The sequence below is a fragment of the Pseudophryne corroboree genome, chromosome 9 (genome assembly GCF_028390025.1).
Source record: "Pseudophryne corroboree isolate aPseCor3 chromosome 9, aPseCor3.hap2, whole genome shotgun sequence".
Classification (NCBI taxonomy): Eukaryota; Metazoa; Chordata; class Amphibia; order Anura; family Myobatrachidae; genus Pseudophryne; species Pseudophryne corroboree.
Genome location: NC_086452.1, coordinates 102,082,994 through 102,097,205, shown reverse-complemented (window position 1 = coordinate 102,097,205; position 14,212 = coordinate 102,082,994). Strand labels below are relative to the sequence as shown.

Genomic DNA, 14,212 nt, shown 5'->3' with positions numbered 1-14,212 from the left:
TCCCTTTAAAGAGTAACATTAAATTAATTGAGCAGCTACCATTTGCTACCATTTTACACTGATACTTTCTGACGAACGGGCTGCGACCCTGAAACGTTACTGATTTTGATACCACTGCACTAAAATACTTTTATGCATCGTGAAAAAGTCTCCCAGTGCCACCTGTCTCAAAGCTGTCTATTGGAGGAATCGTTCCTACATAGGAGGACACGGTAGCAGGTTATGTGCCGTTGGGGAACGGAAAGAGTGCTGGATTATTTCGGTATATATATATATATATATATATATATATACCAAAATAATATATATAATTAATAAAATATATATATATATATATAAATAATATATATATATATTCGGTATATATATTCGGTATATATATACATATATATATATATACATATATATATATTTCGGTATACATATATATATATATATATATATATATATATATATATATATATAAACCTGTACATGTAAGTCCAAGAGGATTTGTACATTTACTTAGGCAATATCATGGTGCATGGTAAGTACAATCATACAGAGTCCATACCATAACAATTTTAGCCAGGAAGCACAAAAAATGTATTTAGGGAGACGGTATGGCTGATAGTGTAGAGGTTGTACACACCCAAGTGGCCTTGACCACACCCACATAGCACTGCTCACAGCTCCTCCCCTTCTCAGTATAGGTCCTTAAACATGTTCCACCCCAGGCCCATGTGGCACTTAATCCGGCCCTGTTCCTGCTGTATTTTAAGGTAATTCATAATAATAGTAGAATTTGTATAGCTGCTATAAGCGCCAATAGAAAAGCATCTCTATTGTTACTTTTTAGTACAAAAACACAATAAAGTCTTAAAGAGGTGATAGGAAAAGGGGATGTTTGGACTGACTTGCGTCATGTTTGTGATTTTTATTCTTTTAATTACATTGGTTTTCCATGTATATACTGTACATGCGCTCTTCTGTATGTCACAAGGCTGGCACCAGTGTTGCCCACTGACCAATGAAATCTATGCTATAATTATTTGCTAGGACACTGGAGGTTCCTGCTTTGTGTAAGAGTTGAGTTATGTGGATCAAATCTAGGATGTGTAGATTATGCAGTGCTTTACATTGAGTATTTAATAATATTACCCACAACATTCCCTTTCCCAGTCGAGATTACAATCTACGTATCCTACCACAAACAAAAGCAATTAACCATCTATTATGACTTTAGCCGGGTACACTACACACTGGTTGATATATTATTCAATCAGTTGATGAATGATATATATCACTAACAGATCAGTGGTACAAATGATATATCTGTGAATCATATATTTCACTGATATATTGTGTCGACCCTCTAGCACAGCTGATGCCGATATATCATGTAGACATATTAGCGGAAGATTGATAAGTGTGTATGCAGAAGATCATTGTAAACCCAGGGATATGGGAGGAAACCCATGCAAACATAGAGGTGACATACAAACTCCACACAGATATAATCCTTGTCGGAATATAACCAACAACCCAGCGCCGTGAGCTGACCGTGCTAACCAGTGTGCCACAATGATATCCCCCTTGTGAGCAGCATAACAATTACAATCTATATGTATTTTATTGACAAAATAGACCATAGACCAGAGGTTCTCAACGCGGCCCTCATGCACCCCAAAGGTCCAGGTTTTAGGTATATATATGGCCCAGCACAGATGGATAAATGAAATTGACTGAGGTGCTAATTAAGTCACCTGTGGCCAAGCATGGATAAACTTAAAACCTGGTCCGTTGGGGTGCCTTGAGGGCCGCGTTTGAGAACATCTGTCATAGACAATAAATTAACTGAAGATCAAAGTGTGTAGACTCATTGTTATTCAGAACCTGTTGAAGTCACTGCAATTGGCTAGAACGCTATTGCTGACTTGATTAATATATTTCTTGGTTCAGCTGAATTAATAAATGCCTGAAATTTAATAAATGGGAAAAAAAGTCAGTAAAATACCATCTGGCATGAAAAAAACCGCGTCAGCATATTTGTCATATATATATTCATTTCATGCAAGATTGAGGTTCACTTATAAACTATGTGCAAATTAGCAATTCAAATTGTTTGTTTATATCTCTTTTTATACCTATATGTTTATCTTGATTTGTATGACATGGAAAAATGTTGAAACGGCTTCCGTAACGAAACATATGAATTAGTAACTTTCCAGCGAAACTTGCAATATACATATAAGACCCCCATATATCTGCGGTCACATTTTCCCGCAGATTGGCGGCCAGCGATGATCGGAGATCCATCAGGGAATAGTAAAAAAAATGTCTGATTTGTCGATCCCGGGGATTTTTAAACATGTTTAATATTCCCGATTCCCCGACACGGCTGTCAGGAGATTGAGACACTGCAGGAATGTATTGCTGAAATATGGAGGCCAATACAGAAAGACATTCTGAAACATTTGTAACATCTGTAGTGAAATAAGTTCAGCGAAGAAAAAGGGAGGAACAGGTTATTACAGTCTACTATCTAGACAGGGGTGGTTTAAGAGAGGATGGAGCTTGTGCCAAGACTGGGCCCCCTCCTGTCTGCGGCGCAGTAAGCTATGGCATTTGTGTCGCAGTGCCAATTTACTAGTGACGTCTGCTGCTGCACTGATGTGGAACTTTGGAGAGGAAAGTATTAAACTGGGTTGGGTATGAAATTCTGGCTGTCGGGATGCCGGCAATCAGGAGACCAGCAGCAGCACCCTGACAGTCGAAATCCAGACAAAGGGCAGTAAGTAGTTCTGACCCTCCCTCTATCCTACCATAACCCTCCCTTTTAGGTGCCTAACCATGTCACCCCCACCCCTTCCCCGCAGCCTAACCCTAATGGTGCCTAACCCTCCCTCCCCATACCCCAAACCTTAAACCCTCCCTCCCGCACCCTAAACCTAAGTCACTCGGGGGTCGCCTAAACCTAGCCCACCCTTCTCTGGCACAATACTTACCAACTCGCTGTGTAGACGATTGGGATCCCAACGGTCAGGATGCCGGCATCAGGGTCCTGTCCCGTTTCAGGATTCTGGCAAAAGCATTCTGTCATGTGTCAGGATTTTGGCACCTGTATCTCGTGCGCCGGAATCCCAACCTTCGGGATTGTAACTGCATCCCTATTAAACTAACATGGATGCAGGGTGTGCAGTGAGCCCCCCACCCAAGGGGGAGCCTGCACCCATTATATATATAAAATAAATATATAAATATATATATATATATATATATCTATATACACATATATGGGAAGCATGTTACTTTTGCATGTTACTTTTGCTATTCATATGAAAGGTGCTATTTATGCAGTATGTTCTACAGACACACATGAGATTTGGGTATTTTAAGTCTATTGTAGAAAGATCATGAAACCATACAGAATTTCATATACTATCAGAAATCAATGTAGTAAAATTAAAATACTGTACATACTTGCCTACTCTCTAGGACTGTCTGGGGGATTCTATAAAAAAAAAATCCAAGAGGGCAGACAACCCTGCAATCTTGCATTTGAGTGAAGTGGGTGGGGCAGGGCCGTGATAGCGTGATCAGCTGTGAGTTGTTTAAAGATTGAACACCCCCCTCCCTCCCCTGTGGTACACTGCCACATATCATAGCATTACAACATAGGGGCATATCCACGAATTCATGGCACCGTGCACTTTATATTGCAAAGTCCTAAGATCTCCCAGAGACCATCTTACAAAAGTAGGCAATTACGGTCTAACAGTATGTCTTATTTATCTTTTGTAAGGGCTCTAGAGGCTACAGGGGATGAGACAGTCACCCTTTTAGCCTGTTTAGAGAAGTTATAGCATCGTAATAACTAAGGTGGCGATTCAGATGTTTTTTTGGGTGTGCAAAGTAATAGACGCCCATCAGAGCAATTCAGTTGTTGCTTTGATCATTAGGCTATCACTTCCTAAATGCCCAATAGCACCGGGTTTAGCTGTGTAAAGCAGATAAACCCAACTAAAATAGTGCTTTCAACACAAGAAGTCTGTTTGGGCACCCAAACAGGGCACATTTCTGCTTGCCACTTCAGGAGGCCATGAGCAGAAACGTTGGCACCAGCAGTGATCACACCCAAAAGGCAGAACAATTGAATTGCTGCCAATGGGCGCCATTTAGTGGCAAGCACCTAATAAACAACTGAATGTCCCCCTTAGAGTCAGTTGTGTACTTGTAATGAGTGAAAGGTGTGCAGCACATAGACCCCTGAGTTAGAGGAGTACTGGTCACACTCCTTGCACCCAGCACATACTACTCCACTATGAGATAGCAGGGACTCTGCCAGAGTCTTCTGGGTATGCAGTATGCACCATCTTTCCTATCATTCTATTAAACTGTGCTAGCCATACATTACAACTTTTATTCTATTTTTCAATCCAGATTTCCACTCTAAGTCATGAAATTCTGGAGTCCCTGAGTTTCTTAAGGTCTTCCAGTTCCACATGATCAAATCCTAATAGTTTTCACTTGACTAACCCTATGCTTCCCTTGTCCTGCAACATCGAAGAGACAGTTGTTCAATAACTACCAAAATACTCCAATGCATGTATTGATCAGACCTAGGTGTATTAGCGGAACTTGTGTTAACGTGTTCACCACACATTGCGCAACTGACTGAATCCGGAACACGGTGGCTTTACTTTTGCTGTATAAAAAGTCACTAAAGTTACCTGTGTTTATCTCAGCCTGTAATCCATCAGATGCCCCACTTTATGTTTTTACACATTACCATTACCACCGAGCCTCACAATCTGAGCCTCCACTTTGTCTTGTCTATATAATATTAATAAATGTATAATATGAATACATGTGTAATATCAATTATGAAAAATAATCATTTATTTATTGAAAAGGTCCTATGATGATGATGAATAAACAATGGGCAACCATGGCCCTCATTCCGAGTTGATCGGTCGCAAGGCGAATTTAGCAGAGTTACACACGCTAAGCCGCCGCCTACTGGGAGTGAATCTTAGCTTCTTAAAATTGCGACCGATGTATTCGCAATATTGCGATTACTAACTACTTAGCAGTTTCAGAGTAGCTCCAGACTTACTCTGCCTGTGCGATCATTTCAGTGCTTGTCGTTCCTGGTTGACGTCACAAACACACCCAGCGTTCGCCCAGGCACTCCCACCATTTCCCCGGCCACTCCTGCGTTTTTTCCGGAAACGGTAGCGTTTTCAGCCACACGCCCCTGAAACGCCGTGTTTCCGCCCAGTAACACCCATTTCCTGTCAATCACATTACGATCGCCGGAGCGAAGAAAAAGCCGTGAGTAAAAATACTTTCTTCATAGTAAAGTTACTTGGCGCAGTCGCAGTGCGAACATTGCGCATGCGTACTAAGCGGATTTTCACTGCGATGCGATGAAAAATACCGAGCGAACAACTCGGAATGAGGGCCCATGTTTTTACCACTCTAGGACAGGCAATATGTAACATTCCCCCAAACCCAGGACTTTCCCTTTGTCACAAATACATTAAGAAGAGAGATTTCAGGTCACCTGTATGGCAATAAAAAAAAGTTTAAAAGCATTAAATAAAAGCGTAATACCATATAGCAACTTGTTATCTATGCCTCACACCTTCTCCTTACTGTAGCCAAGCAAGCAGCATGGCAGCTCTCACCAGGGCCGGTTCCAGGGCTTCTGGCGCCCCGGGCGGCATTGGGGTGTGTGGCTTCATACAGGGGGCGTGGTCATTTACGCCCCCTGTACAGACTGGAATGATGCGCGGTGCGCGATGACGTCATCGCGCACCGCACATCAAAGGTCCTTTCAACGAAGAGAAACTAGACGTGTAGCGTCTAGTTCCCTTCGCGGAGAGGACCTTGGCCGTGCGGTGCGCGATGACGTCATCGCGCACTGCACAGTAAAGGACCTCTCCACGAAGGGAAACTAGACGCGTACGCGTCTAGTTTCCCTTCCCAGCGGCAGCAGGGCGACAGCGGGGGCCGGGGGGCACACACTGCAGCAGCGGATCTTGCCCTGGTGCGGCGCCCTCCGGAAGGCGCCCTGCGCCCTCCGGAAGGCGGCGCCCCGGGCAAAAGTACTGCTTGCCCGTGGCAAGATCCGCTACTGGCTCTCACTCAAAGTAAAGGGGTGGTCTTCAGTATGCCGACTGTCGGGATCCCGGCGCACAGTATACCGGCCCGGAATCCCGACAGCCGGCATACCGAAAATTTTTCTCCCTCGTGGGGGTCCACGACCCCCCTGGAGGGAGAATATAATAGTGTGTCGCGCATAGCGCGCCACCGTGCCCGCAGCGTGGCGAGTGCAGCGAGCCCGCAAGGGGCTCATTTGCGCTCGCCACGCTGTCGGTATGCCGGCGGTCGGGGTTCCCGGCGCCGGTATGCTGGTTGCCGGGAGCCTGGCCGCCGCCGGCATACCATACTACACCCAAGTAAAGAGTACATGTTATGTTTCATGTAATGGATTTTTTACTTAATGCTCCGTGCCCTAGGTATGCCCCAAAAGAATAGATTGCCCTTATGTTCCCTCCATGTGACGAGACTATGATATGTCCCTAAGTGATATATCAAATGTAGAACATCCCTGCAAATAGTGACTAATGGGGCAGATGCATTAACCAGGAGAAGGGATAAAGAAGTGATAAAGCAGTGATAAGTGCAAGGTGATAATGCACCAGCCAATCATTACGGATTTGAAAAATGACAGTTAGGAGCTGACTGGCTGGTGCGTTATCACCTTGCACTTATCACTGCTTTATCACTTCTCCAGGCTTAATACACCTGCTGCCATGTTCCTTATATCTCCTCCAAGGCAGTGAAGCTACTGTGTGACATAGGAGAAAGCTCATCTCCATAAGTGACTATAACATCTACATTTGTAACAGGTAACTATCTCATGCTCTCTCCAGGGTGGAGGGGGTCATCCAAGTGCTCTCTTCATTTCATAGTATACTATACTGAATGCCCTTTAGCTTAAATATGACAGGTCCTCTTAAAAAACAATAATGGGGCAGATGTATTAACCTGGAGAAGGCATAAGGAAGTAATAAACCAGTCATATGTGCAAGGTGATAAAGGCACCATCCAATCAGATCCTAACTGTTAATTTACATAATGGAGCTGATTGGCTGGTTCCTTTATCACCTTGCACATATCACTGGTTTATCACTTCCTTATGCCTTCTCCAGGTTAATACATCTGCCCCAATGTCTGAGAAAATTAGGTTCACTGTGCAGAATGGGTTATGTTAAAATGTATAATGAACTAGGTTGGTAAATAAAGTGAAAAATAAAGCCACTGACACAGAGGCCATTGTAATGATAAGTCCTTACCTTCCTTGTGCATCAGGATCAAAGCAGGTCTTTGAACTATATCCGGTTTCTTTGCTTGGGCAACAGTCTCCATCATCGTAGTCATCCCGTGCTGTGTTGCATTCAAGGTGGCATACCCCATCACCTTTCTTCCTGGAACTACAAGGCCTGAAGAAACCACAGTCTCCACCATCATAGCCAGTAAGGGGGTGTTTACACTCAGGGTCACATTGGTCATTACCGACTCTCCCTGGCTCACAGCCAGGCAACACTACTCGATTCCGCAGGCTGGAATTATTAATCTCTACTACATTAAGTTGCCAATGAATGCCATGTGGACTGTAGGCATTGGACAAAGCCTGATGCTGCCTTTGAATCTGTTGGGAACTAACCAATGGTCTGGATCCATCATCTTCACACAAATTTATGACCCGGTAATGGATCTCATTTTCCCATTTAACCCCAGGGCGGCTATACTCAGCAGTCACATCTGGCAAATCGCAAAGAGTTCTCCCACAAGGAGGTAGTAAAATAGAAGAGATTATGTCTTTTTGTGGTATGAGCCCTGTAAATACTTCTGGATATCCACCATCTTTATATGGACTCCACATATTACTGGACATTAAGGAGAGGCTCTGCAGTAGTGGTGACATTTGGGACCTTTGAGAAGAGTCTCTTAAGGCTTTCATTCTTAAATAATGCTGAGTTCTAATTTCTGGCCAAAGGCTTAGAGAGTATAGGTGACCACGATAGTGATTACCAGTGTCTGAGTTGTCTCCTCCGAGCATGAGAGATCTACATAAGGAGATATAAGGGCTATGGAGTGGACCCAATTGACCTTTTGCTCTAGAAACCTGCACCCCATCCACATAGAGTAAAATTTGTTGCCCATCATAGCTGGCAGCAAGATGAGTCCAGGTACCAGGTTTGTAGCGATGTGGAGACAGCAAGGTGGTGGCACTTTGAGAGCGGTCAGTCCGGAGTGAGAAGTAGAAACGTGCATCTCTCTTAGCTCCAAGGACAGCTGGACGTATCCCAATAGACCAACCACGGTCACTCACAACGTGTGAGCAGTTATCAAACATGCCTAGTAGAAGACACAAAGAGGTAAGATGATAACGAGATCATGAAGATAATTTTATGGGTTAAATTTGTTATTAATGTTCACAATGAAGGAAAATCACCTTCATTTCTAGCCATCTAAAAGCCAAAGAGATATGGCAGTTTAATAAAGCCAATTTGACTATTATCCCAATGACTGCAGAAAAAGATCTCTTCACAGTGAATTGCAATTATCACGTACTTGCAGGTAGGCTCCAGGATACATACTGTCATTAGGTTCTCAAGGACCTAATCAACAAATTCTAAAAGGTGTATTTCTCGCGTTATAAAAATAAAAGATATTGCAACCTGCTGATTTTGATAAACATTTTCCTAGCTTGTCAACACAGCATGACAATTTACATTTTGTAGAGCATTTTTGATCAATTTCACACTGCCATTCTAGGCAATTTAGGTACCTATATAGGTGTTCACAATTTTAGCACATACATGTAACCTGCAATTCACAAGGTAAATAGAATAACAGCAGTTAGAAAATATGAGGTTAAAGGAAAGACTTTGGGATAAAAATAATTGAATTCTCCTAAAAGGAAAACATAAATGGGATGTTTCTCTGCATCAATTTTGTATCAATTTAGGTTACTTTACTGCTATAATTTTATATCATCATTTAGGTATAGCACTTGTTATCTATGATTGCGCTACTTTATACAGATGTCGCACTGTGATGATGGCATATAATATAATACATTTTTATGTAAATTTGTGCCCAGAATTCACCAGGTGGCTGGTGACTGAGGTGTTATAAAAGGGAGTGTTATAGAGATGGTGCAGTGTGTGTTTGAATGTATATAAAGGACAGACATAAACTTGTATACACACACACACACAAACACACACACACACACACACACACACTGATGATCATCCTGTCATAGTTATTATGGTTAACAAATAGAAGACAGCAGCTGAATGCGGCTTTATTTTTTACACGTGGTGTTTTCAGTAAAACTATATTCTTCATAGTGGACTATTTCTTTGAATATTTTTTATGGCTCAAACTGGGTACACACTTGTTCAATCCCTGGTTGATTGGGTAAGCAATCCAGACCAGCCTGGCTGTGTGTGCATCCAGCAGTGACCCCATGTGACCTCCTGTTAGGTGGTGCAGCAGTGTGGGAGGGGAAAGGGTAACAGCTCCTTTGTGGCAGTGACATGTAGTGAGATGAATGTCTGGGATGCACACATGGGGATGGGCCTGAATAGAGGGAGCCTGTCTCTCCCCCTACTAACTGTAACTCTCCCCTCACTACACTGAGCTACAGTGTCCATTGAGTATCCTACCTGCATCCCTGTGTTTTCTCTTGCTGCTGACTGAGCTCTGGCTACAGTGCACTTCCTAGTCACATGACACATGTATCACTTTTCAAGGCTTAGTACATCTGGTCCCATATGGCTGTCAGAATGCTAATTGGTGAATGGCTTGAGCTATTCACCAATCACAGTGCAGCATTCTCTACATGCTTCCAAGCCTGTAGCCAGTGAATGGCTGTCAGCATGCTGATTGGTGGTTAGCTGGAGCAGAAGTGTCCAATCCAGAATCAGGCCCTTAGTGTATTTCCAGTGTAAAATAGTATTTTAATGGTATTTTAAAGCAAACAAACAAGTTAAATTAATTGTTTTTGTTTTCATCATTAAAAATTAAATAAAATAAAAAAAATAGAATATAGATAAAAAGGCCCTGTAACTCACAGCAACCAATATTATAAATGGATTTTTTTTATTAGCAGTTTATAAATTGAATGGACTCTGGCTGCCCTGAGTTATACCACAGCCTTATTTTCAGTTACCTGATCGCTACTGTTCATAAATTCCCCACATTGCTCTTAACATTCTTTAATGTAATGCTTCTGCATTGGGAGAATATTTGCATTTTTTTCTGGCATGTAACTTTGTTCTTAACTGTAAGGAAGAGCAGTAGAACGCGCCACTAATCTTAAAAGATACGAAAATCCTAAACCCTATCATAATGTAGAAATTATTCAAATTAATGAGGCTAATGAGGTTAATATATGCAGTAGCTAACGGAAATGAATGTCAACTTTTTTGCTAAACCAATTAGTTCTCCAGCTATTCCTGCTGGGTCTTTGAACTGGATAATGTAGAAGGTGTGATACTGTGGGGGGTGTGGGCTGTGGGGTCATCTCACCACCGACTGACTGAAGGTAAGGGATTTCCGTGGCCACCAGAAAGCCATGTAAAGTCATGCAGCCATTGTAGCTACAAGAGACAACTGCAGTTTTTATGACGGTACTCATGGTACATGGCACCAGCACCTTTTTTGGACATAATTTTCAAGTTTTATAATATGGAAACAGAAACGGCTCAAGATCCAGTCAACCTCGAAGCGCCAAGACTTAGAGGATGCACCATGTACCACGGGTCTACTACGTTATGCCGGCTGTCGGGATCCCGGTGCCCAGCATACCGGTGCCGGGATCCCAATTGCTGATACGCTCCCTGCGGGCTCGCTGCAATCGCCATGCTGCGGGCACAGTGTTTATTCTCCCTCCAGGGGTGTCATGGACCCCCCAAGAGGGAGAATAGTTGTCGGTATGCTGGCTGTCGGGATCCTGGCGCCGGTATACTGAGCGCCGGGAATCCAACAGCCGGCATATCGAATGCCTCCCCGTACCACACTGATACAATCAACACAGAGGAATACCTGGCAGCCACCATCCCCTGATCCGATGCTTGCTTCAAGGCAATTGTTATTATTGTTTATTTATATGGTGCCACAAGGGTTCAGGGAGCTTCTTTCTTGTAAGGTGCAAACGTGACATCATGTCTTCGGGGGGGGGGGGGGGGGGGGGGGCGTAGACAAAGCAGAATTTACGGCCCTATGGGAGTGACTATGCTGTTTCAACATAGTTTCTAATCAAAGGGGTGGAAATAATGGTATGTCTTTCACTAACACACTGTATACTCTATGTGCACACTTAAAGAAGTGGAATATATATTGGTACATGCTGTTTAAATTAAATCTCACTCCTTTAGGTATATAAAAAGGTAACCTCATTACCATAGGGGTGTATATTCAAGGTGTGTGACTCATCACTTAAATACAGAGTTTCACTTGGTGGTGAGACCATCTTTTAAATAAAAAAAAATCATCCTACACTAAGAAAAAAATATTTTTTCTTTTTATGCGGAACATAAGAACAATAAGAGCTCAGAGACAGGGATTTTCTTCTTTGAGATCCCTCAGACACATCTTGTAGTACCTGTATGGTTGCTGTACTTGCTGTTCCCAGGCTGTCTGTCTCTTTCCATTCCTTTCTTTTGCCAAATTGGAACAACCCCCCCATTGTATTGAATGATAATAATAATAATAATAATAATAATGATAATAATAATAAGAATTTACTTACCGATAATTCTATTTCTCGGAGTCCGTAGTGGATGCTGGGGTTCCTGAAAGGACCATGGGGAATAGCGGCTCCGCAGGAGACAGGGCACAAAAAGTAAAGCTTTAGGATCAGGTGGTGTGCACTGGCTCCTCCCCCTATGACCCTCCTCCAAGCCTCAGTTAGGATACTGTGCCCGGACGAGCGTACACAATAAGGAAGGATTTATGAATCCCGGGTAAGACTCATACCAGCCACACCAATCACACTGTACAACCTGTGATCTGAACCCAGTTAACAGTATGATAACAGCGGAGCCTCTGAAAGATGGCTCACAACAATAATAACCCGATTTTTGTAACTATGGCCCTCATTCCGAGTTGATCGCTCGGTATTTTTCATCGCATCGCAATGAAAATCCGCTTAGTACGCATGCGCAATGTTCGCACTGCGACTGCGCCAAGTAACTTTGCTATGTAGAAAGTAATTTTACTCACGGCTTTTTCATCGCTCCGGCGATCGTAATGTGATTGACAGGAAATGGGTGTTACTGGGCGGAAACACGGCGTTTCAGGGGCGTGTGGCTGAAAACGCTACCGTTTCCGGAAAAAACGCAGGAGTGGCCGGAGAAACGGTGGGAGTGCCTGGGCGAACGCTGGGTGTGTTTGTGACGTCAACCAGGAACGACAAGCACTGAACTGATCGCACAGGCAGAGTAAGTCTGAAGCTACTCTGAAACTGCTAAGTAGTTAGTAATCGCAATATTGCGAATACATCGGTCGCAATTTTAAGAAGCTAAGATTCACTCCCAGTAGGCGGCGGCTTAGCGTGTGTAACTCTGCTAAATTCGCCTTGCGACCGATCAACTCGGAATGAGGGCCAATGTACAAGTATTGCAGATAATCCGCACTTGGGATGGGCGCCCAGCATCCACTACGGACTCCGAGAAATAGAATTATCGGTAAGTAAATTCTTATTTTCTCTATCGTCCTAGTGGATGCTGGGGTTCCTGAAAGGACCATGGGGATTATACCAAAGCTCCCAAACGGGCGGGAGAGTGCGGATGACTCTGCAGCACCGAATGAGAGAACTCCAGGTCCTCCTTAGCCAGGTTATCAAATTTGTAGGAGTTTACAAACGTGTTTGCCCCTGACTAAATAGCCGCTCGGCAAAGTTGTAAAGCCGAGACCCCTCGGGCAGCCGCCCAAGATGAGCCCACCTTCCTTGTGGAATGGGCATTTACATATTTTGGCTGTGGCAGGCCTGCCACAGAATGTGCAAGCTGAATTGTATTACACATCCAACTAGCAAAAGTCTGCTTAGAAGCAAGAGCACCCAGTTTGTTGGGTGCATACAGGATAACAGCAAGTCAGTTTTCCTGACTCCAGCCGTCCTGGAACCTATATTTTCAGGGCCCTGACCACATCTAGCAACTTGGAGTCCTCCAAGTCCCTAGTAGGCGCAAGACACCACAATAAGCTGGTTCAGGTGAAACACTGACACCACCTTAGGGAGAGAACTGGGGACGAGTCCGCAGCTCTGCCCTGTCCGAATGGACAAACAGATATGGGCTTTTTTGAGAAAAAAACCACCAATTTTACACTCGCCTGGTCCAGGCCAGGTCCAAGAGCATGTTCACTTTTCATGTGAGATGCTTCAAATCCACAGATTTGACTGGTTTTAAACCAATGTGTTTTGAGGAATCCCAGAACTACGTTGAGATCCCACAGTGCCACTGGAGGCACAAAAGGGGGTTGTATATGCAATACTCCCTTGACAAACTTCTGGACTTCAGGAACTGAAGCCAATTCTTTCTGGAAGAAAAATCGACAGGGCCGAAATTTGAACCTTAATGGACCCCAATTTGAGGCCCATAGACACCCCTGTTTGCAGGAAATGCAGGAATCGACCGAGTTGAAATTTCTTCGTGGGGCCTTCCTGGCCTCACACCACGCAACATATTTTCGCCACATGTGGTGATAATGTTGTGCGGTCACCTCCTTTCTGGCTTTGACCAGGGTAGGAATGACCTCTTCCTGAATGCCTTTTCCCTTAGGATCCGGCGTTCCACCGCCATGCCGTCAAACGCAGCTGCGGTAAGTCTTGGAACAGACATGGTACTTGCTGAAACAAGTCCCTTCTTAGCGGCAGAGGCCATAAGTCCTCTGTGAGCATCTCTTGAAGTTCCGGGTACCAAGTCCTTCTTGGCCAATCCGGAGCCATGAGTATAGTTCTTACTCCTCTACGTCTTATAATTCTCAGTACCTTAGGTATGAAAAGCAGAGGATGGAACACATACACCGACTGGTACACCCACGGTGTTACCAGAACGTCCACAGCTATTGCCTGAGGGTCTCTTAACCTGGCGCAATACCTGTCCCGTTTTTTGTTCAGACGGGACGCCATCATGTCCACCTT

At 43.7% G+C, this 14,212-nt stretch overlaps 1 protein-coding gene across 4 annotated transcripts in view; it reads right to left on the bottom strand.

Annotated features, from left to right (window-relative positions):
- The window catches only part of PAPPA2 (pappalysin 2), a 560,359-nt gene that overhangs the window by 319,828 nt on the left and 226,319 nt on the right, over positions 1-14,212 (bottom strand). For all 4 annotated transcript variants that reach the window (XM_063939706.1, XM_063939705.1, XM_063939704.1 and 1 more), the window contains one exon: positions 7,347-8,412. In XM_063939706.1, coding sequence (XP_063795776.1) covers positions 7,347-8,412 — 1,066 coding nt within the window. The remainder of the gene's footprint in view (positions 1-7,346; positions 8,413-14,212) is intronic.